Source organism: Melanotaenia boesemani, chromosome 23 (assembly GCF_017639745.1).
Source record: "Melanotaenia boesemani isolate fMelBoe1 chromosome 23, fMelBoe1.pri, whole genome shotgun sequence".
Classification (NCBI taxonomy): domain Eukaryota; kingdom Metazoa; phylum Chordata; class Actinopteri; order Atheriniformes; family Melanotaeniidae; genus Melanotaenia; species Melanotaenia boesemani.
In genome coordinates this window covers 15,075,764-15,103,137 of record NC_055704.1, presented here as the reverse complement: position 1 = coordinate 15,103,137, position 27,374 = coordinate 15,075,764, and the positions used below count along the sequence as shown (strand labels likewise).

The 27,374-nt window shown below is 38.6% G+C and overlaps 1 protein-coding gene across 15 annotated transcripts in view; it reads right to left on the bottom strand.

The window, feature by feature from the left end:
• sox5 (SRY-box transcription factor 5) overlaps positions 1 to 27,374 on the bottom strand; it is a 285,484-nt gene that overhangs the window by 87,015 nt on the left and 171,095 nt on the right. For 4 of the 15 annotated variants that reach the window (XM_041977280.1, XM_041977286.1, XM_041977291.1 and 1 more), the window contains exon 1: positions 5,013 to 5,222. The exons of 9 other annotated variants lie outside the window; for them this stretch is intronic. In XM_041977280.1, the coding sequence (XP_041833214.1) occupies positions 5,013 to 5,089 (77 nt within the window). In that variant the 5' untranslated portion in view covers positions 5,090 to 5,222. 2 more of the 15 variants (XM_041977288.1, XM_041977285.1) reach the window with 2 other exon arrangements.

The following is a 27,374-nucleotide window of genomic DNA, read 5'->3' as shown; positions in this document are numbered from 1 at the left end:
CTCACAGTCTCACAAACACAAAGCGTCCTCTGTGAGGTGCCCTAAATCGTCGGCCTGCAGCCCGAAACCGTGTTTCCTGTCCAGCTTTACCACAAAAGGCAATAACACACAACGTAATGTTACTGCCATTAATCACACACACACGCTTGAGGAAGAAAGTCATGTGTTTGTGTGTAGTTACAGAGAGTGCAAAAACATGGGCTAACTGTGTTCAGTTCATCCACTAAAAGCTTTAGTTACTATTGCTCCTCAGACTTTCACCATTTCTGTATTTTTCCCCTTCATTAAGCCCTAATTCGAGTCACTGGACAACAGGACCATCATTGGCATTAAAAGATGGAGAAAAGATGGAGGGAAGTGGGGAAAGTTTGATTAATTATAAGCAAAAAAAAAAAAAAAAAAAAAAAAAAAAAAAAAAAAAACCTTGGGAAAATCTTGAGTGTTGCTTTATAAGAGCGGTAGAAAGACAGAGTTAAGGGAGAAGGGGGAGCAGACAGAGTGAAGAAAAGTGCATCCGGTGGATGGCAGCTCCGCTCCCCTGGTGTTTTGTGAGGGGGAGACACTGCATAATGTTTATTGAGCGAGGGACAGTGTTTTTCCATTGTTGTGCCAGGCCACTATTTGTGCTGCATTTGTTAAGCAATCCATAAAGGAGTCCCAACATTTGTCTCACTGTCAGCGACTTGGCTTGCCCTTGCAATGCAGACACACACAAACACTCACTTAGAAGCGCAAAAGCAACCTCACTCTCTTGCATAAATGACACCAAACACACATACACACAGACCCAGCTGGCCTCTTGCTTTTGCCCTGTACTTTGAAAGTCTACCACCTCAGCCCAAATGGTCTCCTCCTTTTTTCTTCTGCCCACCCCACCTCTCTATCTTCCTTCTTTCTCCCTCACTACCTGGAAGGACAGAGGTTTCATTGTAGCGCTCTGGGAGCGAGCTCCAAGCTCCTGACACTGTCTCCTATTGTAGATTGCAAGGGTGGGGAACGGGTGTGTGTTTCTCTGTGTGTGTTTATGAAAGAGAGACAGAGTGTAACATAGTGGAATTAGTGTAAGACAAGCTGCTTGGATTGATGGATGAATAAAGAAATGGAAAAAGAAAGAGAAGTGGGGATGTATAAGTGTGAATAGTGACATTTTGAATGAATATACAGTGCATGCATGCGGCTGCTGTCTTCCTGCTCTGCTAGCAATGGAATGCCTCCAGGTGACCTTTGACCTCCACCCTATGACCCTATGTCATATGACCTGACTCTCGTTAGCCTGGAGGGACACCTCTGTCTGCACAAACACTCTTTCTTTCTCTTTTCCAGTCACTTCTGACACTCTAAAGCGCATCTTGTTACTCTCACTTTCTTTCATCCCTGACCTCTCCTCCCCATCCTCCCCACAGTCCATAAACAACTACAACAATATAAAACAAATGTGGCCTAATAATCCCCCTTTCTTTCTTCCACTGGCCATCAGAGAGGGTCAGCTGATCAAACCTGGGTGGGAGGTCGCAGTAGGAGAGAGAGGGGAGGATGTGGGTACACTTTAGCATTCTCCTCTGGTATTTTTCTGTCTGTCGTTCTTTTTCTTTCTGACCCCCCTTCTCGCTCCGTGGATGGAGACACGGTTATCAAGGCTCTCTGGGGACAGACAATATGGCCCAGACAATGGCCTCCAGTCCAAGGTGGGGGCGGCGGTGGTAGTGGGTGAGGAGACAGAAAGAGAAGAAAAAAGAGAGAGGGAGGCCGGGACAGGGCCACAGGGGAAGAGAAGGGCAGAACAACGCATTAGTTTGCAGAGCACGGACACTCTACTCAATTACTCAACTCCTTCTCCTTCAGATACACACATTCTCTCTTTCCTCAGACACACACAAACCACTTTAATCTCACCCCTTTAAATGAAGCACGACACTCGCACTGGAAGCGGCACTGCTCACTTAAATTGGAGGCAAGTTGTTATCACTGTCCGCAAGAATTGTGCTTTAAACGAGGCCATTCCACTATGATCTTAAAGAGAAGGTTAACAAACAAATGGGGAAATAAAGTAGGAGTTTAACTCGACTACTGCGTCTCTGTTACAAATGTGTTTATCAAAAAAGTAAGAAGTTTAAAAGATTAAAACACCTCTGCAAAGTGGCCCCTTTCACTTCCACAATGCTGGATTATTACTGACAAATTAATTTCAAAACAGGGATTTTTCTATTGAAGTTTATTCATATAGAAAAATCACATTAATAGCACTTAATAATATCTAACAATGCATTATATTTTATTAAGTGGTTATTGACTGTTTATGCAGGGTGTTAATCTAAAAGGTAAATAATGTAATAACCCTGAACAGATCATGACCAAATGTACTTCTACCTCTGAGGATAAATCCTAATTGCAAATAATGAGCCTTTTTGTATCAATGAAATTCAGAAAAATCCTTCAGGCTGTTGATGCCGTCCTCGTTGCTGAGCACAGCGCGAGTGCTGTCAGATCACATCTAAGTGTGTCCCTCCTAAACCGTTCAAAGTGTTGACATGTCCACTGTTGACTGTCTTCCCCCTTCTGCAACCGCCCTGACACACACACACACACACACACACACACCTATAAACGGAGGGGACAAATGGAGGGGTGTGAAAATCCACCAGTGCCTTAACACCACATTGACAGAGACCTCTTCCTCTCTGCTTTCTTCCTCCTCATCATTCACCCCACCTCATCCCCTCTATCCCCCTTAACTTCATCTCTGACACTCACACTTTTATGTAAACCGGCTTTTTTTCTGTCCACTGGCGAGGAATGTGTCAGTTTGACCACATCATTTCGTTCCCTTTATCTCTCCATCAGACGCAGCTGCAACAGCAGTTTCTTCAAATGATTTTTTCTTCTGTATTTTAATCGCTTTGCTTTCATTTCTGTCTAAGTGTATATTTTGGTTCTGTTTTGTTCAAACAGATTAGACCGTCCTAGCAAAGGCAGTCTGTTATTAATATTTTTATCTTCATCTGGAAATCCTGATGTACAGTAAAATCTTCAGAAAAACTCTACATTAAAATAATAAAACAAAGGAAAAAAATCACAGAATATTAAAGTTTAGTCCAAGCATCGAGACAACACAAAAATTATATGCAAAACTCAATAAAAATTTGTTTAAAGTAGATAACTTATGTTCCACAACCAATAATAAAATAAAAATTGCAATAATCATTTCTCACCTATAAAGAAAATATTTCCTTTCAGAAAAACCTCCAAAAACTCTCCTTCAGCTATTTTCAATAAAAAGTGACTCCTGTTGAATTTTAGAAGAAGAAACGAGCAAGATATGCAGAAAAGTAAAAGAGGAGGAAGTTTGACGAGAAGTAGAAGCATGGGGTGAAGGAGGCGAGCGGACACTTGCAGAGACGCAGGAACCGACAGCTTCATTGCAACGACTGGGGCTGAAGCGCATACGCATACACACACAGAGGGAGAGAGAGGCAGCTTGTGCACATTTCACTCCGCTGAAAGACCGGCGGTTGGCACACACTCATGAAACACACATAAGTGAATGGTAGATACCCCCTCTCGTGCAATCATCCACTTTTGAACATCCACACACTCTCACACACCATGGCCAGAGTCACAGTGATGGAGTGCATTACTGGAAAGCAAGAGTTTTAAGCGCTCTCCTCCTAAGTCATTGTAATCCCTGCATTTATCTCCATACATTCTGCTTTTTGGTGTAATCCTTTAAATTTTTAATTCCTCCTAGCTGTTGTTATCTTCCCCTCTCTCTCCTTAACCACTTTGCTGGATTGAACAGTTTATTAAAAACACATTTTTGCCACATCTAAATGTGTTCTTAATTCAAGGGGGCCCCCTGAAATCCTCCACAATCCGCCCTGCCGACCCCAGTTTATCTCGGAACAAAAGATTAGTTTCGTTGGGAAAAACAGAAAGCTACTTTAACGCAATAAAATTCAAGCAGGCGAGGGGAGTGAAGAGCGCGCTTCTGCGTGTGTGTTTGAATTAAAATGTTAAGTATTATAATATAATCTGTCTCTTGCAGCATTAGCATCAAACAGCCATTATTCCATAGGCGAAAGCCACTTGTGTTGACAGTGTAAGGTTAGAGGGTTCACACCTCTAAATGAAGCAGGCCTGCACAAACAACAGAAGAGCACAGTCAGATTAACATTAGCATAAGGCAAGGGGAAAAAAAACAACAGCAACACCGTGCAGATTGAGAATAGGATTAACAGGATTTTGCATGTATTGAATTTGGATTAAGGGGGAAAATAAACCCAAAATAAATTTATAAGAAGAGGAAAAGCAGAAGTAGTCAACGGCAGGATGTCAACATTTCTAATTCAGATTAAAAATGTAATTATTTTTATTGATATAAGTGTTTTCAAGCATTTCTAAGCTACTGATGACACCTTCATGTATTAGACTGTTAGAGAAGACGATATTTATAAGAAGCTGATAAGGAAGCAGAAGTAAATAAAGTTGTGGTAAGAGGCAAAGACATGATGATGAGAGAATATGACCACACGCTTCATGAAGCTCTCTTTTCCTCCCTTTCTCACACAAATGCGCCAATGCTGTCTATGCAGTATGTTTATGGAAGTATTGACTTCAACACAACTTTTAGTCAGGACATATGTCGAGAAGGGAGGGGGTCTTTTTTTTATCACTGGTGGGACAAGCATGCAGGCACACACACTTACATGCTCAAACTTATATTGCCTGATACGGTCTGGCTTTGCATACATACGGTATCTCTACCAAAAGCAAAGAAGTCAATCATCAACTCTTGCTTACCATCTCTGAGTCCCTCTCTCTCTCTCTCTCTCTTTCTCTCTCACACTTTCAGACTCTCAGTTACTTAACATGCATGTACAGTCTTAGTCTTTTCATAATACATGTAATACTTTTCTACTTTATTGTCCTATCCTCTCCCCAGCTTACCCCTGTCTCTGTCATCTGTATGCGAGTTTGTGTGTGTGTGTGTGTGTGTGTGAGAAAGCGTCACGTACCTGTTACACTCCTGAGGTAGCTCAGGCTCAGTGAGCATGCTGGAGTAAGGGTCCGTCTCTCTCGACAATAACAACATAAAACAGTCCCACAATGCTCAGATAAACAAGGTTAGGCTCCCCAAAACAAGACGGGATAGAAGTGATCCTTCAACCTCTCACACACACTGCTGATTCCCTCTCTCTCACTATCTGTGTGTGTGTTCCTCTCGCTCTACTCACACACTTCCAGCCTTGCACCCTCCCTCTCTGTCTTTCTCTCTGCCTCCGTCCCTCCTCTTCTCCCTCCCTCGCTGTAAGCTGGGAGATCGAGGCTCAGCTCTTAAAGGGCCAGCAACAGAGCCTCTGTCGGTGTGTGTGTGTGTGTGTGTGTGTGTGAGAGAGAGAGAGAGAGCGAGAGAGAGAGAGAAAGTCAATGTAGATGCAAAGGGGAGGGGCTATTTGACCAGAAGGCTCATCAGTCCATCAGTGTAAATACACAGCATTGCTGCCCCCTTCCCCAAGTCCATCTCTGTTTTTTTCTTGCTGTCTTTCTCACACAAACTTGGTTTTAACACACTCAGACACACACTGACTGAGTGAGCACATTTACAGGACACTGGAAAAAACATTGAATCATTTCATTAGTCAGACCAAAACATGACTTTTACAGTTGATGTTACTGTATTAGCAAAGCTGAAATTTTACAAAAACAAAGTCCTCAAAACAGAACACATCCAGGTACATGGCTGAGAATCAAATACTTTCTGCGTGTGTACAGGTAACTCGGCTTAAATGGGTCTAAACCCTGCAAACATACTTTAAGGGTCCATCATACTGAAACAACCGTAAAGCACAAGTCTAAGGTAATAATATTAAAAAAGGTCTTTTTCCCTCCACATGTGGTGTCTGGTGTAGAGTTGTGAGGGCATGTTGTCTCATACTACAGTTTTTTTTTTTTTTTTTTTTTTACACCAAACCAAGATAAATTAAAGAATAAGAATACAAAAAACAACTCACCATTAATTGGTAATGTTATATTTTTATTTCACTGTTTTATATGGTTACTGTTTAATTATGACTTTTTAATCTTCTGAAAATTTGACGTGAAACTCACTGTTACATATACATTAATGAAGTAGGGTGGAGAGAGCAGTAAATTATTCCTCAGTTGACTTAAACTTAACGGCTGTTTTTTATTTTTGGCAGGCTTATTTTTAAGATATATTTGTGCTTTTTTAAAATTATGTTAGATTACTGCAATATTTTGTATTTGGATTAATAGTTGCTGTCTCTTTGCCATATGCAACTGGTGCAAAATACAGCTGGATGTCTTTGAACAGGAACAGGAAAAAGAAAGCATAACTATATAACACTAGGCCTATGTGTGGATTGTCCAGTCATTCATTTACTCATGCAACCACAAAACAGTGTTCGCTAGAGGACTCACTGGTAGATGGAGGCAGAAAGCTGCTGATGCATTTCAGAAACCTGATATTTACAGTAATTTGTCACATACACATAAATTGACAGGATAATCTGAGGTAATAGATGGCACAAGTTTGCTGTTTATGGTGAAGAACTTGTTAAAAGGGACATCTCTGTCAACACTCACCTTAAACCTTTGTGACAAGTTTTTTCAAAATGGGTAAACTATACAGTAATCTTAATGATTTAATCATACTCACAAATCTCACTTTTAAATATCTGAAAACATTACAGCGTTTAGTTGGCAAGTTTTTTTTAGAGCCAAGTTAAACAGTCCCTGAAGCATATATGCAAACAAGTTGGCTACATAAGAAAGGATGTGTATCATTTAGACTGAACATTAATGTATAATGTGATTCCAGTACATTTACAAACAATATAAATCCTGTTTCTCAGGGGAAAAATGGGGAACATTCTCAACAGTAAAGAAAATCTTATGAACAAGTTGCCTATACTATGCTAGCTGTAGCTAACATTAGCAGGCTGTCTGACTCTAGTGAGCAATGCATGATGGCCTATCTGTTCCCCTGTGTTTTGCACACTACTTTTAATGTATCATGTTATGAGTTCGTAGTACACTACATAGTGAATGATAAGTTTTAGCTGAAATTTTGAACAGCACTACAAAATGGCTGATTCACTTTACTGTATTCGGACAGGGTTTTTGTGCAACATCATCAGAGTAGTTTTTGCCCAACCAGGGGGCAGAAAGCATAGCTTATCCCAGTTCATTTGGCAGAGTCATGCTCTAGAACAGAGATGATGTGGTATTAATTTGTACAAATTGTCTATGAAACTGGAAATTGATTTGAGTTCCAAGGGGACCTTGTTAAGAACAGAACATGATTGTGGATTTCTTTTTAAAGCCAGTGAAAGGTCAAAAACTTTTATCTCATGTCAAAATACTTCTCCTTTAAAACTACCAAGGACTATAAACGTATGCATCCAAGAATTAATCTGTAAGCAGATTATCTTTAGTAAAAATACTGACATTCTCCACGATGTGTATTAGGTCATGTAATTAGATACTAACAAATGTGACAGCTAACTTAGTCTTGGAAAATGGCTGAAACTGATTACGCTGTTGGCTTGGAGCACTCTGTATAGCAATAAAACTGTCATCATGGACCGCTTGAAGTTGGGCTACACTGTTTATGGTAATAATAAAATCTTGAACCACATGCTACCCTAAAAAATTGTCTGAACCCAGCACTATTCAGAACAATGATGGTTTGAAGTATCTTGTCCAGTAGGTGACATTGCTTTTTACTCTAACACTGCTGTAAAGTCTATTTTTTTATACTAAGCACAGTAATACTAATATCACTACCATGCTGCTGATATTGTGAAATTAAGAGACCAGAAACACAACCAATGTAAAAAGGTCTTTTAGAAATATTGTTTTACATATGTTTAAAACCATTTTTGTCTAAGTAGATTTAGTTTCTTTTGATTAAACAGTCAAATCCGGTCAAGAACAGCAGAAATGGAGGAAAAAAAATTAAAAATAAAAAATTAAATTGACCTAATTCATTCACATTGCTGAATGCACATGCCAGTATCGTGTAAAAAATTGCCCCAATATTTTCATATTGAAAATCATTAAAAATGTGTTTAATGTGGTGTGGACAGACATGTTTAGCATTTTGCTACGTGGACTAGAAATGGACTTAGATATGATTTTAGAGGATAAACCTACAATTTGAATGAAGACAAACCTGAAGTTAGAATTCAAAGTCTGTAAATTACAGCCTTAGAGCAAGATTGCAATATGACATACACAAATGTATAATATTACATTTTTCGCAGCACTCTGGTTTTTCTTTTGATTTTTGATTTTTCATTTTCTGTGTCTTTGAGATAAAATCATCATGGGCAATTTAATGAGAAACATAATTACTGGAGGATTAGTGAAAACTGTCTAGTTTTGCATATGTCTCAGATATTGATTGTTAGCTTCATCAATCATATATCACGCCATTGTTAGCCTTAACCCTGACATTAATCTTTCTTTTTTCTTTATTTAGACACACCCAAGATGGTAATGCAAAGAGCCTCTGTACATGTGCAACATTTGCCATTTTTGGGAGATTGGATGTTAAATCAAGTGAGTACAATGCATGGGATTGAAGTTCTCTTACTACTTGTTATGTTGTGATAATTCACGTTGACAGCTGCACTATGGCTGTTGAAGCCACTCTAGAGATGTATGGGTGAGTTTAAAAAGAATTTTTCTCTTTTTGGCTTCTTTCAAAAATCTATTGCACGTGCAGTCCATCACTAGCTTTTAAAGTGAGTATGCATGTTTCTGAGAACAAAGACAACAAATACAGGACACAATATTCAGCATGACTGGACTCCTGAAAATACAGGGCAGAAAAGTTTGGAGAGGGCTGTCAGTCGTCGGCTTAATATTAGTTTTTCTAGGCTAAAAGAGTATATATATATATATATATATATATATATATATATATATATATATATATATATATATATATATATATATATACACACACACACACACACACATACACACACACACTAGGTTTGACCTGAGAAGATAAAGTACACTGGGTGCTCTGCAGTGTTCAGCTACGATCAGATTAATGACAAGGAGTGCTTATCTAAAAGGAGCTACAGTACATGGTGAGTAAACGTTTTTGTTTGAAGAGGAACAGGCAGCATGAACACGTGTTTAACGCTTTCACAAAGTTCATTTTCTAAGGTTTTACATTATCCTTAGCAATGCCTCAGACTCACCCGTGCTTAATTGGTTAACTTATGTTGTTCCTTCCTCTTTCACTGTCCCTTTGGTTCCACCATGTTAGTAAAGTGAAGTCGTTTTGTGCTCGAGTTTGATACACATCATGCTTTTCAGATGATTGGTTGTGCAAACAGAATAAAGAAGCAGAACAGTAGATGTGAAACAAACCTTGAAACAAGATTAATATAAGGTAGTCTCAAGTTGAAGCCTTTGAATTCTTTCAGGGGTTGCTGCTTTCTCTGCAATACTGTCCAAAATGGTTGATCATGCAGCTTTTTAAATTAAAAGAGAAAGAGAGAGAGAGAAACAGTTCCATCAGTCTTGTAATCTAACCACCTATAATATGGCTCTATGGCATTGTGTACATCCTAACCATTAAAATGTCTCAAAAGACATTTCTAATACATTAAAAAACAATAATGGACTTCTGCATGCTATTACTCTGCTGTCATTAGAATTTAACACTAAAGTTTATGCGACGTGAAATCCCACTTACTCCATGGCCACTTGCCAGATATCAAATTTAATGAACCTGACTTCATTTTTTCTTGAGGCAAGCTTGAGATAAATGTCATTTTATTACTGCAAAAGCATTAAAGTCAGCATATTTGGGTAATCCATCTCTATCAATTTACACCAGTCACCATTTTTTCAAAGTCTTTTAATGTTATGCTAAGATTTGTAGCCATTAGTCTGAACAGGATAAACACAAATACAAGTGTACAAATACCATTTCTGTTCCTTTTTATTCTTGTAAAACAGTGTTAATGAGCACTTAGGGTATGAGAGTAATGCATATCTACCATCTAATCAGTATTTTTCTCTATAGCCTTGGTATAAGAAATGAGATTCAATGAGCTTAGATTGACTTTAATTTCTCATCTTTTCCTTTTTGTTTTGGTGCACTGACTTTTGATTTGGTGGCAGAAAACAGTTTTGTTATAAAACAGCTGAACACTTTCGGCAGAACATATGCTGAAGCTCACACGCATGAATGAATCGATGCACAAATACACACAGACACACTTGTACAATACGCATATGCAACCTGACTGAAACCTTCATCAATCCACCACACCCATTGTGTCCTCAGGTGTGTGTATAGTATACACGCATGTGTGTGTCAGTGCATGCTGCTTTCAGCCCTTGGAGCTGTCATTCACTATTAAGGTTGTGTGGTCTATGTGTCACACATATGGCCAATCCAGCTATTGTTCTGGAGAGGGCAGAGAAAAGCGAAGCTGACAGACTGCCACTTCTGTGATACTTTAACACACACGCTCCCACACTCAGACGCTGCCACACACAGAGGAAGGAGGACAGAATATAAGTTCTGTCTGTTTTTACTGTAGACAAGCAGACACCTACAGTACAACCACGTGCACACCATGCACAAACTTACAATGCAACTACAATAACACACATACTGTATTTGTGAAATCGGAAGCTTCTTAGAGGCTGTGACTGAAAGCTCAATACATATCTCAGAAACACTGGGTGAAAAATCTGTTGGACCAAAAGGTCCATTTAGGAGTTATTTCTGAGACTTCAATTGTGCCACTTAATCTGCACAAGTAGACTGACTCATGGAAGTAGAGTCCAGGGTAGTCAGGTTTTTCTTCATTCTTTGTGGATGTTTTCACCATCTTTACTCACATACTGTGAATCCAGCTTTGGTGTTCCTCTGCTTTAATTATAATTACCAAGTATTTAAAATGAGTTCCAGCTACAACATTAAATGATGCACACTTTAATGCATCTGTAGCTTTATATTAAACAGGTCCAGTCTCTTAACTTAACAGCCACAACTCAGAACCCCAAACCACCCCATACTCCCCATCACCCCACACCTAAAAGACAAGAAATAAAATTAAAATAAAATTACCAAATAAAAAAATTAAATTAGAACCAGTAATTTTGCACTGCTTTTCACTAGTAAAATTATAAACAAAATATTAACTCTACTAGTGTGCAAATACTTTGATTACTTTAAACACCTTTCTGTGTTGGTTTATAAATTTTCAAAGAAACTTTATATGTAATTTTGTTGCTAATGCAGTTGAATTCATGTTTGGTCTGAACGTACCATTACACATTTTACTTTTCATGGGTCAGTTATGTGGTCGCTACCCAGCAAAATCAACAGTCTGGGGATACTTTACCATCTCACGATATCCAACCCTGAGCTGTGAAACTATTCAATCTCTGAGATGCAGACAAATGCACCAATTACATTTTTTTGTTGTTGTCTTTTGCTGAGACTGGGCTCAATTCTAATGTTTAGATTGAAGGTTTGGTTACATTGTTTGAGCCAAAGTTGGAAAAAGTGCTAAAATAAAAGTCAGAATATCTACAGCAGTAGATTATTTCATCTCAAAGTGCCAATGTTGCCACCATGTGCAGCTGTAAGGGGTCGGAGGCAACGGTGACGCAGATCTTACGAATCTTTATTTGAATAGCAAAGAACTGAGAAATGTGAAGGGAGGGGAAAATAATAATAATAAATCAGCCATTAAAAAACGGCTCTGGTTGAAATAGTTCACTCAGTGCTCTATTTTTATTTTTTTTCTATTTTATTAGACAATTGTCTGAATTTGTCATAATTAATGTATAAATTCCTGAGTTGTGGCCAAAAATGTGTTTTGTAAGGGCACAATGACCTCTGATCTACAAAATCTAATCAGTTCATCCTCGAGTCCAACAGAAGATTTTCTGCCAAATTTGAGAAATTTCATCAAGCCATCCCTTGCTCCCAAGACTGGGAAAAACAGACTGCCAGAAAACAAAATAACTACAGTCAGTGCCAGTTCTTTCTTATGATTGAAGCATTTTCTAGCATCTGATAACATCACCAACTTGACTAGTTGACCTAACTTTTTAACAGATAGCAGGGATGCACTGTATGGTTTTATAATCTTGGCTGGAATTGTACAAATTATACAAAAAAAAAAAAAAACGGTTACTGCATGGGAAATAAAATTGCACAAATGACTCAATTCTAGCGTTAATAGTAGGATGACTTATCTATTCTCATTCACACACAGACACTCAAAACCTTGATTTACTCATTCATTGAGAAAACTCTGTGAAGCAACTTTATACAAATAGAATTTATAACAGCCATATATAAATTTACAGGTTTACAAATACATGTCCAAGGCACAGATCCATGCCGACTTCTCCCTTTCTGCTCTCTGTAATATGAACATTTCAACGTCAACAACAATCAGTGGCATTAGTTTTCTATTTACCTAATCTAATTCATGGTCAAATGGAGAGAATACACTGGAAGGGCTAAATCTAATCGCATTCCCAACTAAATTGAGCCCCAATTGAACACAGCATCTCTCCTTGACCCCGTAAACAGCAGCAAAACCAATGATAACCTCATTTGTGCATTACAGAAACTTAATTTCTCCATTATGCGGCTGAGTCGACGGCAATCGGTCAACATAACAGAGCAGCACTGACCTGGACACATCCCTTGCCCTGCTCCCCGAGCAGTCTAAAGAAAGCTGAAAGAATGGGCATGCAGCTTGTGTTCATATTTTGAATAGATCTTTATGAAATTACCGTTCACACAATGAAAATAGCTAATATCTTGGAGAGTTTACTTGCCATGAACTTAACTGTGATTAATTCTGACTAAACAATAAGGTAGATGGAGATGATGAAGCTGTAGTTCTGCTGCCCAACAATCAATGCGTCTAAGTGCTGTCCATGGAAAAGTTTCCTGTGGAGCTGTTATTAATGAGTCCAAGCTTAGGGTTCACAGGAGGTCTTTCAGCAACAAAAGAAGAATTGGAAAATATATAAATATACGTTACATATACCTACTAAAGAAGGAAATGTAAATAAGCATGACATGTTCTGAGGGTAACCACCCTTCCAACTGTAAGCCATCATGTGCAATACTGTCTTGCTGAGAAACATGAGTATTTCATCTGAGCTGATCCTAAACAAGTTTTTCATCAGTTCATAATCTAATTTATGTTTGTCTGAGAAATACTAAAAAGGGTAACACAAAGCTCCTTCTATGGAGATGGACATGATCAAATACACAGACAGGAAAGGAATACACAGGACGATCAACAAACACATGAAATCAGTTACAAACATGGGGAAAAACACAAAGCATGCTCACACAATACACAGAGATTCAATGACAATGAAACCGTTGATGACTGCCCCCTGTTCTGGGACTCTCGCAGCTGCAGTGCATCATTAGGGGGACGGCGGTGAGCAAGTGCAGGGAAGGACAAACAGTAAATAATTCCAAAGCTGGAAGAAGACACTCGCACATTTTCCCCAAACATTCCCGTTTCGTATTATGCAAATTCAAAGATGGAGACACTGGAAACAATGTGGCAAATAAGTAGTTATGTACCTAAAAGGGTTTTCTATGCAAGAGCAATATTTCATCGTAAAAAATGACATAGTTTGCATTTAAATAGGTGAGAAATGAGCATGGAAGTGCTTCTTGTGCATTTATATGCTGTGTTGCTGTGAAACTCCAGGATGAAGCAGTTCAACTTTTTTTTTTTTTTTTTTTTTTTTTTTTTTAAGATGGTCAATTGAAATTGCTCATTACCGAAAAGATCTACAGTTTCGTTACAAATGAGTGATTTATACTGACGAATGATAATTAAGCTCAGTATTCCCAGAACTTTGCCTCATTGGATAATTTTGCGTTTCACAATTTATGTCCAGTGCTAATCCAGGAAGAAGTGAGCCTTTTATGCACATAACAGGACAGACACTAATGGAGTGGAGTGTGCCAGACTATGTCTGGTTTCAGATCAACAATTTGAATTATCTCTTTTGATAAGAATCTTTATCTTCTACTGTAACCTTTTTTCTTTGCTGGTGCCATGCCCTGATGTGGTTGATAGAAAGTGTAGATTTGGACAGTTCATTCTACAACTTAAAAAGAGCAGCTGACAATATTTTCTTCGGGGGATTTTTACCATATCACATGCTTTTTATCTACAGATATGGTGCGTTCAGTTGTCAGAGCACTTCTTATCTCTATTGACCAAATAGTTTCAAGTAAATCTACTAAATTCGTTGTTGGTTTAGGAACTAAACAACACGTGGCAGATTACAGTTATGACCTCTCAGCAGGAAGGCAGGTTTTACTGCCACACTTCCTCTTAACATACTATTTACTAAAGTGTGTTCTGAATGCACCTATCAATATGAGATGTCCTGTTTGAGCAGGCATGCTCTTTTGTTTCCTCTCTTGCTCTGAGAGTTTTTCTCCTTTGGAAGTACCATCGCTTTTTATATCACATTCCACAAACAGTTCAGAACAAATGAGTCCGGCAGTGACTCCGTGTGGAATTGCTGCTCCAACAAGTGGTGCTTTTCCTGGTTTAAGTTCAAGTTGTTTATTTGTCACATGCAGATGACAAGCTACCACTAAAATGGTAAAAGGAACTGAGTAACTCCGTCAGCTATGGTAGTTAATCTAAGCCAGCATTAAGTCAATACCAGGGTTCCTACGGGTTTTTACAAGTTGGATTTAAGACTTTTTAAGACTAGCTGGAACAAAATTTAATGCCCATTTCATGACCGCATTGGCAAAAATGACCCCTAGAATTAAAGAAAATGCATTTATTTATATCAGCAGTGACTGATTATAACAATGACCTGGGTGTGTATATATAAAGTACAGTGGGTTGCTTCACTTAAAACTGCTTGATCACAAAAACAAAGATCCCTCAACAATTACAAATAGGTCAAAAAAGATATATTTAACACACACACATAAAAAGTCAAGAGTCAATTTTTTAGCTCTGCTCCTTTCGTAATAATTCCTAGACGATGGGTCTATTGTTCACTCGAGAGATGAGTTCAGTCTTAATATAAATTGCTAAGCCAAACTTGGAAATGTTTTATCCGCACGACATAAAAACATCCTTGCAATAACAGAATCGGGAAACATGCACTCACAAAGTTCTGCAACTCTGTCGATGGTCTTGTAAGTTAAACACAACATTGTTTAACGTTCATAGAATTTCAGCTCTTAGGGTTGGGGTACAGCCAAACATCGTGTGGAGGTCGACATTAGTTGATGTCACTGCTGAACTTTTCACACTGTCTGATGGCGTCTGCAGGGTTCTTGTAGACCTACCTGACAGCCCAGACATACACTGTGTGCACAATTATTAGGCAAGTTATATTTATGTTTATTAAATACTACAGTGCTCTCAATCAATCCAAAAATGTTAAACCTCAAACCTGAATATTTAAGAAAGTAAGTGAGGTTTTAGCTTTCTTAGGAGAAAATCTATGTGTACACAATTATTGGGCAACTATTAGTGTGCAGAATTATTATGCAACTAAATGAAAAATAAAATTTCCCCATCTCACTTATTTTAATATGTTAACATCAGAATAATAAACTCAAAATAAACAAATAAACATTTCTGATGTTTAAAAAATGTCAGAAATGACCAATATAGAGACCCTTCTTCTCAATAATGGTTAAAAGCCTTCTATTCTTGGAGTCAGTTTCTTGATCTGTTGATGCAGACTTTTTCCTGTACCACTGCTTAAAGAAAGTGTCTTCTAAAAACTGGCAGTAGGTTTGGGAGTTCACTTTGAGTTAATCTTCAACCCAAATAATTCCAGCAAGCTCATCTTTAATAAAACCAGCCCATACCAGTACCACACCTCCACCTTGCTGGCGTCTGAGTTGAAGTGGAGCTCTATAGATCCACCCAGGGGTCCATCCAAGGTCCGCCAAGAGTCACTCTCATCTCATCAGTCAAAAAAACCTTAGAAAAATCTACCTTCAAATATTTCTTGGCCCAGTCTTGATGTTTCAAATGTGTCCTGTTCAGTGGTGATTGGGTTTCAGCCTTTCTTTCCTTGGCCATGTCTCTGAGCACTGAACACCTTCTGGAAACTCCAGGGAGGTTGCAGTTCTAGAATACGAAAGTGCTGGAGGATGATGGGTTCCTGGTAACTTCATGTTTGATTCTTTTCAAATTTTTTGCACTTACTATTTGCCTTTTTTTCCCAACACGTTTCTTGCAACACTTTCGACTATTTGCAACAAAAAGTTTGATGGTTTTGTGATCACGCCCCAATATCTTGGCAAATTCAAGAGTGTAAGAGTGTTGCATCCCTCTGAAAGACTTTTTACAATTTTTGACCTTTCAGAGTCACTAAAATATCTTTTTTTTGGCCCATTTTGCCTGAGAAAAAGAAGCTGACTAATGCACACTTTTAATATAAGATACTGATCTCCTTAGGTCACACACCCTCGTTAGACAAATACACATCACGTGATATGCTTAAATCCAATAAGCATTAAAGTTTATACAGCTTGGGGTTAAATAAAATGCATGAAAATGATGATATGGTCAAAATACTCACTTGCCTAATAATTATGCAAATGTAAACATTATGTAAACACAGAGGAAATTTGCCGTTTCACTTTTAAGGAGCCGATTGCTCTTGTAACTTCGCTGATTGCTCTTGTAACTTCAAAACCTTGATCCCCATCGTTCCCAGTTTGATGGGATGTGAAAGATGCATCAAGCTTCAAAGCTTTGGGTTCTCCACCCATGGCAACCAGAACAAGAATGATCCTTTGTCTAGCCATGTAGTATTAAATTAGCACTTTCCCATTTTACTCACCGAATCCAAAAAATAAAGGCTTCGTGTGTGTTGGGCTAAATGTTTCCCAATCATTTCTCCTTGCAAAGTCAGTGATAATTGGTTCCTAATTTCACTATAATGATCAGGTTGGAATGGAAGGAAATTACTTCACTTCCGTCAATTTGTAGTTAAGACATTTTCCCAACATATTTTGATGCCATACAGCGTAAAACTTTAGGCCGACATCATTTCAGACCTACCATATAAAATTTAAGAACAAAACTTTGTGATTTAGGTCTTTTTAAGGCCCTGCAGGAACCCTGATTAATGAAACCGACAACTATGGAAAGAAAGCCAGATGAAAAAGTTGACTTGAGTCTGAAAAGACACTTTACTTAATACATCAAAAACACAAATCTAAAATGCATCCAAATACAGTTGTGAAGATACTGTTAAAGGGGATGTATAGTTAAAAAAAAAACACTATGTGCTCCAGGGGGTTTCTGAAGTTACTGCCCACTCAAAAATCCTTACATCACACTCATAGCTCAAGCTTTCCTATCCTGTCTTTATCTCAGGCAACTTCAAATTCACATCATGTTGCATTTGCAGTACCTTAGAAGTGAAAAGTCTTTTTCTCTTTTTCTCTACTTTCCTCTTAACAGCAAAGTTTTCATCAGTAGTTTTGTAGTTTATTTTCAAAAGAAATGGACAAACAATCCTTTCAGTACGCTGTTAAAAGCTTTATATCCTGAGTAGGAAATGTGACTTTAAACATGTTTTCTTTACTTTTCCTTAGTCAGAAACTGATTTCCCATTTGCCATTTCAATATCCTATATATTCAACTGTTCTTTAAATTGATTTGTAAAACCTTTAACACAACCCAAAGCAAGCCCGGGGTTTGAGTCGATGGAGGAATTTTTTATGAGTTATGACTGGAGAATAAACCTGCCAGCTGGCCATCATATTGGGTGTTAGCAACCTGTTTAACGCATGACTCGATGAGATGTCTTTAGCTGAACTGCAACAGTTGTGTGTATGGTAGTCTGAGTTGGTTCAGCTGTGTGCTAATGTGAGTTAATGTGAGCTCTCAAGCTATTTTCTGGAAGCTATCATTTGGTAAATAGGTACTTCAAGGACTATTGAGTAATCTCTAAAGAGGCAGGACATTTAAAAAATGGGTGGAGAAGAAAGAATGGGTCACTCCATGCACAAAAGCTGGTCAACATAAGTTGAGGTGAAAATTCGTGGTGGGAAAAGTGCTGTTATACCACATTTTTGTGATATTTTGTCAAAAGCATGAGGACTGGTCAAGTAGTTTGTGGGATGGTATGAATACAGTCACCCCAGCTTGAACACAAACAAAACCAGTGAGATGTTTGTGGATTTTAGGAGGAGGAAGAGTAAGCAAAGCACTGTTTATATCCTTGGACAAGAGGTGGAGGTGGTGGTGGAATAAAAGTACCTTGGAGTTCAGCTGGACAAGAGACTAGACGGGAAATACAACATAGTAATCATTTACAAGAAGGGACAGAGCAGTATGTACTTAAGGAAACTGAGATCATTCAGTGTCTGCACCAAGATGTTGCATATTTTTTATAGGTCTGCTGTGGAAAGTGCAGTCAGCTTTGCAGCCATCTGCTGGGGCAGCAGCAGCAGCATCAGAGCCTAAGACTTAAACAGACTGAACAAACTGATCAAGAAAGCTGGTTCTGTGCTGGGGATAACTCTGGAGCTGCTGGAGCCGATTGACCAGAGAGAAATGCTGTACAAACCACTGAACATAATGAACAAATTTTACATCCTCTACACAACAGTGAGGAAACAGAATTTGTTCAGTCAGAGGTTTTTCAAGTAGGAAAGATCCTGGAGATCATTCTTGCCCCCCTCCGGAACAAGACTTGGGACTGTCAATTAATTAATAATTATCTAGAATTTTACAACATAATCATTTCATTCATTTCATTTTGGCAACTTTTTCCATACATGCTTATTAGGCAAAAAAAAAACAAACAAACAAAAAAAAAAATTGATTTCATGATGACGACAACAACAACAACAAAAAAAAAACTAAACAAAATAAAAAAGCAAAAAACAACCTGTGTATGTCCACCATTTTAATGATGTAATATAAAGCTGTGGACCATGGAAACTCTCAGACCACTTTACCTCAAAACATGTCAAGGATGTACAGAATAGGGTTACATCCAGTAACTACAATTTTTGTGTGTCACCATCCACTCATATAAGCATAAACTGGTCTTCACTACTTCAAATTTCTGCCTTTGCTTACCTGATATACAGTATTGTTGGCCACATCATGGGACAGTCTTTCCAGAGAAATCAACTATGCAGTGTGCAAACACTCCCCCCTCTCTCCTGTCTCTTAAAGCTGGTTTCAGTTTCTTGCACCTTTTCTTCTTTCTCCCCTCCATCCAAGAAATAGAGGAGAGAGAGCAGAGGTAGGCATGGAGAGGCACAAACCCCTGTGAAGTGGCTTTATCGTGGGAGGATGCGTGCAGGCGAAGTACTCTGTCTGAAGGCTGAGTGGCAGGCGGCAGAAGCCATTAAGATAGAGTCGCTATCTCTTACTGCCAGGGCTCTCTTAATACAGGCAGGGGCTCAGGCCGCTGTCATCCACACACACCTTCTTTGCTGTGTTACTTAAACAGACAGTGACATGGATGAGGACATGTGTGTGTTCATTCACACAAGAAAGCCACTCTCTTTATCTATGTGTCTATTTTGCAGTCCCTACCAACCCATCAATCCCTGCATGGGCTGAAAACCAAAGAGATAAATGGGCAGGTGGACAGGTAGAAACCAGAAGACAGACAAGCAAACTGCAGTCTATGCCACTTTTACCAAAGTACAATAGTACCAGTAATGTGTGGTTAAGTGCCCAAATCATACTGTTTTACCGAGTTACAGGTAAAACTTACTAATAAAAATTACTAACCTACTTATGTGAAGCCAACTCTGACCCCTCCGTTACACTGGTGTGTGCCACGTTACGGCTGCACCGCAGTCTCCGCTGCTATTCTTTTTAGTCAATGCTTTGGTTTCCACTGGGTGCACCGCAGCGCGTATCAGAAGCGTCCCAGAAGCACATTGTCACAGAGCTCCACTAAATTTACGCGCTGAGTCTATTTTTGATGCTCCACGTACCCAGACTGCATCAATTTCTACAGTTCAGATAGGGGCAGACAGGAAATCAGACATGGGAGCAGTGTAAAAGCTACCAGTATTTTTCAAAATAAAAGCCCTTGTGCAGATTTGCACTGCTGATCCACGTAAACATTACGTGTTTAACTGGTGAGGGGGTTTCAGTGTTTTTTTTTTTTTCCTTCATCATAGACGACGAGACGTTTATTCACTCCTCCTGTGGTTTTGTGATCTCGCTGATCCTGCTAGGTGGACTGCACTCTCGGGTGTTGCACACCTGACATGCTCCCGGCATAGATTGCCACGGCACGGAGATTGGAACAAAACCATGGTGCAGCAGTAAAGTGGTGCACACGCACCCCATGTAAATGAGCGGTTACTCTGCTCTTAACACTTTTGCTCAAGTTTTCTATTACATCAAAAAGTAGCCAGTTGTCATTTTTTTTTTTTTTGTTTCTAACCCTAACAAACCTCCCCTCAGTTATCCTGCAATACATATGGAGTTAGCCAGGACAGTATGTTTCTTGCAAAGTAACTGGACTCATGATTTTTCAAGATCAGAGAATCCATCCCGTCAGGCTCCAAGCAACTTATCTGTTGCTGTGGAAAGATTTTCTGAACCAATTTGGGTCTAATGGCACCTTAAAAACAAAGTTTTGTTGTGCAATTATGTTTGTAAAATAAACTAGAGTTAATTCTCCTCCAAAATAACAGAAGAATGTAACTGGATTCTTTTCATTAAATTGAAAATATGTTTTTCTCTTGACTGGTTTTCGCAAAAAAATTATTGTTCTTTTTTTTTTTTCTTTCTGTCTGGTTGAAACAAACCTACAGTAAAAGTCAGTAAGAGACATGGCTCATCACATCACCTGGCAAGTATTTTTTAAAATGAACTTTCTCTATACAATCAGCTTCTCAGATAGTTCCCTGTAACAAACCATCTGCTGTGTAAATGTGAATTAATCTGGAACCTCTCAGTAAATTTTTTATTTATAGGAATGGTTATCAGCAGGCTCAGGTTGGGTAGAGCAAGGTATGCTAAGTGCAGTGTTCACAGCTTACTGTAGCTGTCAGATTATGTTTAATTTACATAGTCATGACATATCATATTCCCACTGTAATGGGTATGGCTAACTATTAGATCTACAGAGTTTCGTGCGAATACATGATTCAGCAGAGCTGATTTTAAGGCTGCCAAGATTTACATCCTGTTTTTCAAGCGTAAATGTAAAAGAAAATGTAAGACCAGAGAGTCAAAACAGGGTAACAATGACATAGGAAACACAATTTTACTGTGTCTCCTCAAGGCTGTAAATCTGGGGGAAACACTGAACTAGTTATTTTTCTATTGGATTTATCAAGATTTAGATGCAACTAGATATAACTTCCAAAAGTTAGAGCAAAAAGACATGTAGAATGTTAAGAGATAATAATAAAAAATAAAATAAATAAATAAATATAATACTAAATGGTGTGTAGCTCTACTGGTTGAGCAGCCACCACATGTACAGAGGCTACAGCTCCTCAGTGCAGGTTCGAGTCCTGGCCTGGGGCCCTTTGCTGCAGGTCATTCCCTATTCTCTCCGACCCACCTTTCCTGTCCAGCAAATCCATAAAAGATAATAATAATAATAATAACAACAATAATAATAATAAAGTGACTGCATGTAGAAATGTCAAAATCCAAGGTTTCTGCAATCTGGTTCACATGTTTGTTGCCTTTCTTGGACAAGACACTGCATTTGACATTGCTCCTTATAAACAGGCTAAGACTGATTTTGTGAGGCTTCGAGTTAAAAAGTGCTGCAGAAGTTTGTTTAGTACTTTTACTGTAAAGCAAAAAAGGGACATAACTACATCACCTGCCATTGAGCATCACAACTTTGTGCCATTAAAGAAAAAAGTTTATTGTGCTGCAGTGATTGCAACAATACATCTATTATATTCATGCTCAGTGGATTAAGACAGTGTCCCTGACATGGTGCTACAACTAGACTGATGCCAGTGAAAGCTGTTGGTTTGCTCTTAACTGAAGAGAAAGAAGTTTTCAAGGTAAATTCTCTGTTGTCCGAGTGTTGTAGTCAGGTAGCAGCACAACTGCTGTGTTGTCTGTGAAACTGTGTACCATGTACTTTCGCTGTTGTTCATCTGTGTTTGAATATGTGTGTGTGCGTTTCCAAGATGTCCGTTTTTTTTTTAGAAGTTGTTTCCTTATTACTCTTCCCAGGTGAGTTTTTCATTAACCCTGCTGTGACACGGATTCCCTTTCATTCACTACTTACATTGTCTGCTACAGCTTCTCACTCTCACACACTGAAGATTACTAATAAATGACACCAGAAACAGTCTATTTTCCCTCAGTCATAATTAACTGACTTGATGTTTTCAAGGAGATTAGCTAATTAGGAATGAGTTAAGATTCACACAAAGAGTACAGATCATTAATTACTTTTCCCCACTGCCACTGTGGGTGAAGAAAATAGCTTGTTTACAGTGCAACATTTGCGACAGCATTAACAACGGCATGCTTACTGAGGGGGCAAGGCAGGAAACGGTCTGTCAACATTACATGCATGCTCCATGTCCAGAAGCCCTGAGTGGAAATACAAAGAACCTTTAAAACTGTCTCAGCATCAATGAACTGTGGTATCAGTGAAATAATAATAATAAAAAACAATTACTGATGAAGGGAGTTGTATGAACAAGAAGGTAGCCCATCACTTTCATAATCATCATTCATAATATGCTGCGCCACAACAGCTTACACACTGACATCTGGAAACTCCCCAGTTTCCCTCCCCTCAGTCTGACCTGCCACTGAGCAGCTACGACCAGTTTGTTTCATTTTACCCTCAAGCTCAAGTCTTAAAATCACAAGTCTGTGTTTATTAACGCCTGGCCAAGATAGTGCTGGAGCTAACTTTACTTATTTTTTTTTTTTTTCAGATTTGCACACAAATAGATACTCGCCAAGCATATTGTGGAACTAAGCTTTTGGAGACAGTAGCTGAACAATACATAACCCTATGCCAATGTGGCAGTTTCTGAACCAGACCCTGTTGGATCTCGAGTTGGTGGAAGAACTTAAACAAGAAGGTTGTTGTTTTCGCTGAAGAATAACAATAATATCCTTATGTCCAGGACATTATGCTTCATTTGACTGAGGTGCTTTGTACATTGTCGGGGATAAGATTACCTGCTAGTTGGGAGCAAGAAAAGCACATTTTTTAAATACCCATGTTTATGAGCACTTTCAGTTTTAAAACTTTCAATTGAAATTTTGGCTTTAGTGTCATAATGGTGACGATGGCATATGTCGACGATAAAGACGTAAGGTTTTTCATCTTTTTTGACCCCAGTGACAACAGATCACAACTTTCTGATCAAATTGGTCAAACTTTCAGATGATTACTGGCTTCATGATATCACAGAGATGGAGAATAATGGCAGCACATTCATATATATGAAAATACAGCAGATTATCACGTTTAAACTCCATGTGCTTCATTGCCTTTATCCCCAGGAGCTGCTGTTCTCTCTACCTCTTCATCTCGTATCCACTAAAACCCCTCACTGACTTTCTCCCCCACCACAAAGCTGTCAGGATGTTGCCTCCTTGGGTCTGAGGCTGAATGGGGGGATTTGGCACCGTTTCCCTCTCCTTACTCACTTCAGCCATTTTTTTAAAGCACATATTTATGCACCAAATCTCTGCACTTTGTGTTTCTCCACGTCAAGGCACAAGCTCAGCCCTGGATTGATGCGGCCTGGCAGCCCCCTGTGTACTTGCTCTAAGGAAGAAGGGGGACGACAGAGAAAACAGAAGAACTGGGAAAGCAAATGAAAGAGAGAGAGCATAAGGAAATTTAGAGTGGAGAGGAAATGATTTTTCTGATTTTCTACACAGGCTTTGTAAACCTGGAAAGCTGTTTATATACATGTAAGAGTCTTCTTTAAGTCCATTGGAAAAAAAACAAGAGAGGAGGAGATTGTGCTATCCACTGCCTGAGGGTGATGCTGAGCCTATATATTTAAGCCCTGCAATGTTCCTTGCTTAACAATAACGCCTACTAGTTTTAATTTAATTCTGTCATTTTTCAGTAAATAATCCACTTCCATTTTCTGTGTCACAGCTGAAGACATAAATCTAATCTCATCGCAAAACAGACAGGGTGTGAGCTCTGATGCTTTAAGTGTTTGCATGTATTTTTTCCCCTCAACATTAACTTTATGTGTTACTCAAAATATAAAAAGACAGCAAGTGTGAGTGTGTGTCTACAATTTACATTAGAGCAGGTAAAGCAAGAAAAGTTGCAAAGGATGACTTGACTTGTGCCTCTTTTTTGTGTGTTGTGGTATTTTGGTGCACTTGAGACCATGCATGTTTGTTGTATATCATTTTGTTTGATGGTAGGAGGATGGTGGATTGAGATAAGACATAAAAGCAATCCAAGATGCCAAAGAAAGACGGGACATGAAAAAAGAAGGGAGCTAAGATGAAATAACTAGTTGAGAAATTTGAGAAAAGAAAACAGAGCAAGAGCAATGCCGCTTGAGATTTGAGGCTGCTGGCCAACTGGCCCATGGCCACTCCAGTTGTGGGCTTCCTAAATATCTTACAACCCCGCATCCTCAGTACAATAGCATGCAGACTGCACCCACACATTACCAGACCACAACTCTCAATCTTTTTATAGGAGCCTATAAGATTTCAATTTTGGGTAAATGTACAACCTGTGTCTGTGTATTACTTCAGCCTCAGACCACAAAACAATACCACAGGTATTTACAGTAGCACATCAGATTACTGCTTGAAAACCTTTCATCTTTATTTTTAATTAATTATTAACTGAATAACTTAAAACAGAGGACTCTTTCCACATCTTAGTGTTTGCCTAAAGCCACATTGGCAACATGTTAAACTGGACTTGTACTGGGAAACCTTTTGGATAATCTGATTACAGGCTACCACCTCTAACTATATTAAGTTACATGTACATTCATCTCCATGGTTTCAGTTATGCAAAGCAACATATGTATAGCTTAGTAGACCAAAAGATACCTGTTACACATTATATCTAAGCGACATCTCACTTTAAAGTTCTTTCATTTTCCTTTCACGATTAGACAATAGGCTAATGGAAAATGAACAGCTTATAGTATTACCCACTGTTTTTTACCAGTGGAAGGCATATCTGTTGAGTAGGTGGTCCTTCAAAGGGGCCTTTGGCACTTTGAAAGTGTGATTTTACAGTAAGTGGAGATGTCACAAAAACTACATATTTTTAACATCCCATTGTTGACAAGACATACCAAGCACCTACCCCACCTACAATATCGAACTTTTTCAAGTCATATACATGTACTTGATGTTACATAAATTCAATAGTATTAAGTGAGGATGTGCACAACTAGGCAATTAGAACAGCACACAGTCGACTGTTTATTTTAAGAGTCGACTATTTTAGGAGTGTTATATTTCACAATGCAGAAACTGAAGTCCTGTTTAAAGCAGTGTTATAAGAATGGTATGACCACTTTAAAGGCCCATTCATGCTCCCTTACATAATTAATACGTACATCGGTTTCGAGCATCATCATATGTTGCCTCCATTCTTCCATGCGTCTTTTGTGTTGCCATGGTTATAAAATCAATTTATCCCCTAGCGGGCAGTGCTCAGTTCAGAGTTCAGTCCTGCGTTCTGACGTCAGTTTTGGACAACAGTTGTTGGTAGTAATGCACCGCTATAAAGTTGTTTGCAACCACTCAACACAGCCTTTCTTTAAAAAGCTCTCGCCATCGCTACAGTTGTCCTCATCCTCTTTTTCTTTTCTTCTTTTTCAATGGTTTGTTCATTTCGCTGGTTGCATGTCAGCTATGCTGCTCAACAGTGATTCAACAGCAATTCGATTCTACCATGTTTTCATTTGACTGTATGAAATAAACGTTAGGAAAAAAGAAATGATTTAGAGTTATGACATTACCGCATAAACCTTAATAATAACGATGCATTTTATTTATAAATCACTTTACATGTTAAACAAATCTGTGTTACACAGTAAAAACAATAAAAGAACACAAAGAGCTAAACAATAACATAAGAACACATACAGAGGCACATTAAGAACATTAAAATACAGACATGTTTAACTATTTATAGGTTTTTGAAAATAGTTTTTTAACCCTCTGGTGCATGAATTATTACAGAACAGTACAACATTTTTTTTAAATATTTTACTTCTACAGACATGCACATTGATGTTGCTGCTTTTCAATCTTATTTTAACTTTCACTCAGTGTATTGATTTTTCTATTTGAAATATGAAAATATTTATAAAATAATATCTTGTCATATTAATATAAAATTTCTATAAAAACACCTGTATAATTTTCTTGTCCTGTTTATCACGGAGGCAAACTTGGTATGTATATATGCTATATCAAATGTAGTTATTCTTTATACGTGGCAGAGTATTGGTGACTCACTAATGTCCAATGAAGTTGCTAATGTATGATCCACACCCATGCATACATTTAAAAACACCCTTCAAATATGTGTCCACTGTAGTGGACACTATGCATCAAAGGGTTAAAAGTTTATATATATATATATATATATATATATATATATATATATATATATACTCCATAGTCCATAGAGCTCTTAGGTAATTAGGCAGGGCACTCCAAAGCCGTGGAGCTGAAAGGCTCTGTCTCGAATTGTGCACAGCTTAGTTCTGGGGCTGGAGGGTGAGATGGTTGGTGGCTGTGGAGCAAAGGTTCCTTGAGCTTGTGGAAGAGTTTCTTTAGGTATTCCGGTGTATTGCCATGTAGGTACTGAAATTTTAGGAGACAGGTTTTATATTCGATCCACACATTCACTGGTGGAGGACTGCGGTGATGTGGTCAAATTTGCATCTCCTTGTCAAGATCCTGGCAGCACTGTTCTGGATGTGCTGGAGCCTATAGACTTATAAAGACATATCTATATTATCTCCTCCAGACAGGCTGTAAGGACTGATAATGTGGCTGCAGAGGATATACCTTTGTCTTGATGTAGACCTGAGTATCATCAGCACAGCAATGGAAAGAGATTGCATGCTGGCTGACACTGTAGCCCAGAGGGAGCATGGGTCCAGGGTCGTCCTGAGGGACCCTGCAGGTAACATACTGGGGTCTTGATTTATCCTCACCTGAGGTCACATACTTAGCTTTACCTGTCAGATATGAATGGAACCACCTGAAGATGGTTTCACAGAGTCCAGTGTATATTTGTAGGTCTATTTGTAATTTCCACAGATTCAGATGTGGAGTAAAGTTGAGGACTACCATCGCTGCTCTGGAAATTCATGTTGT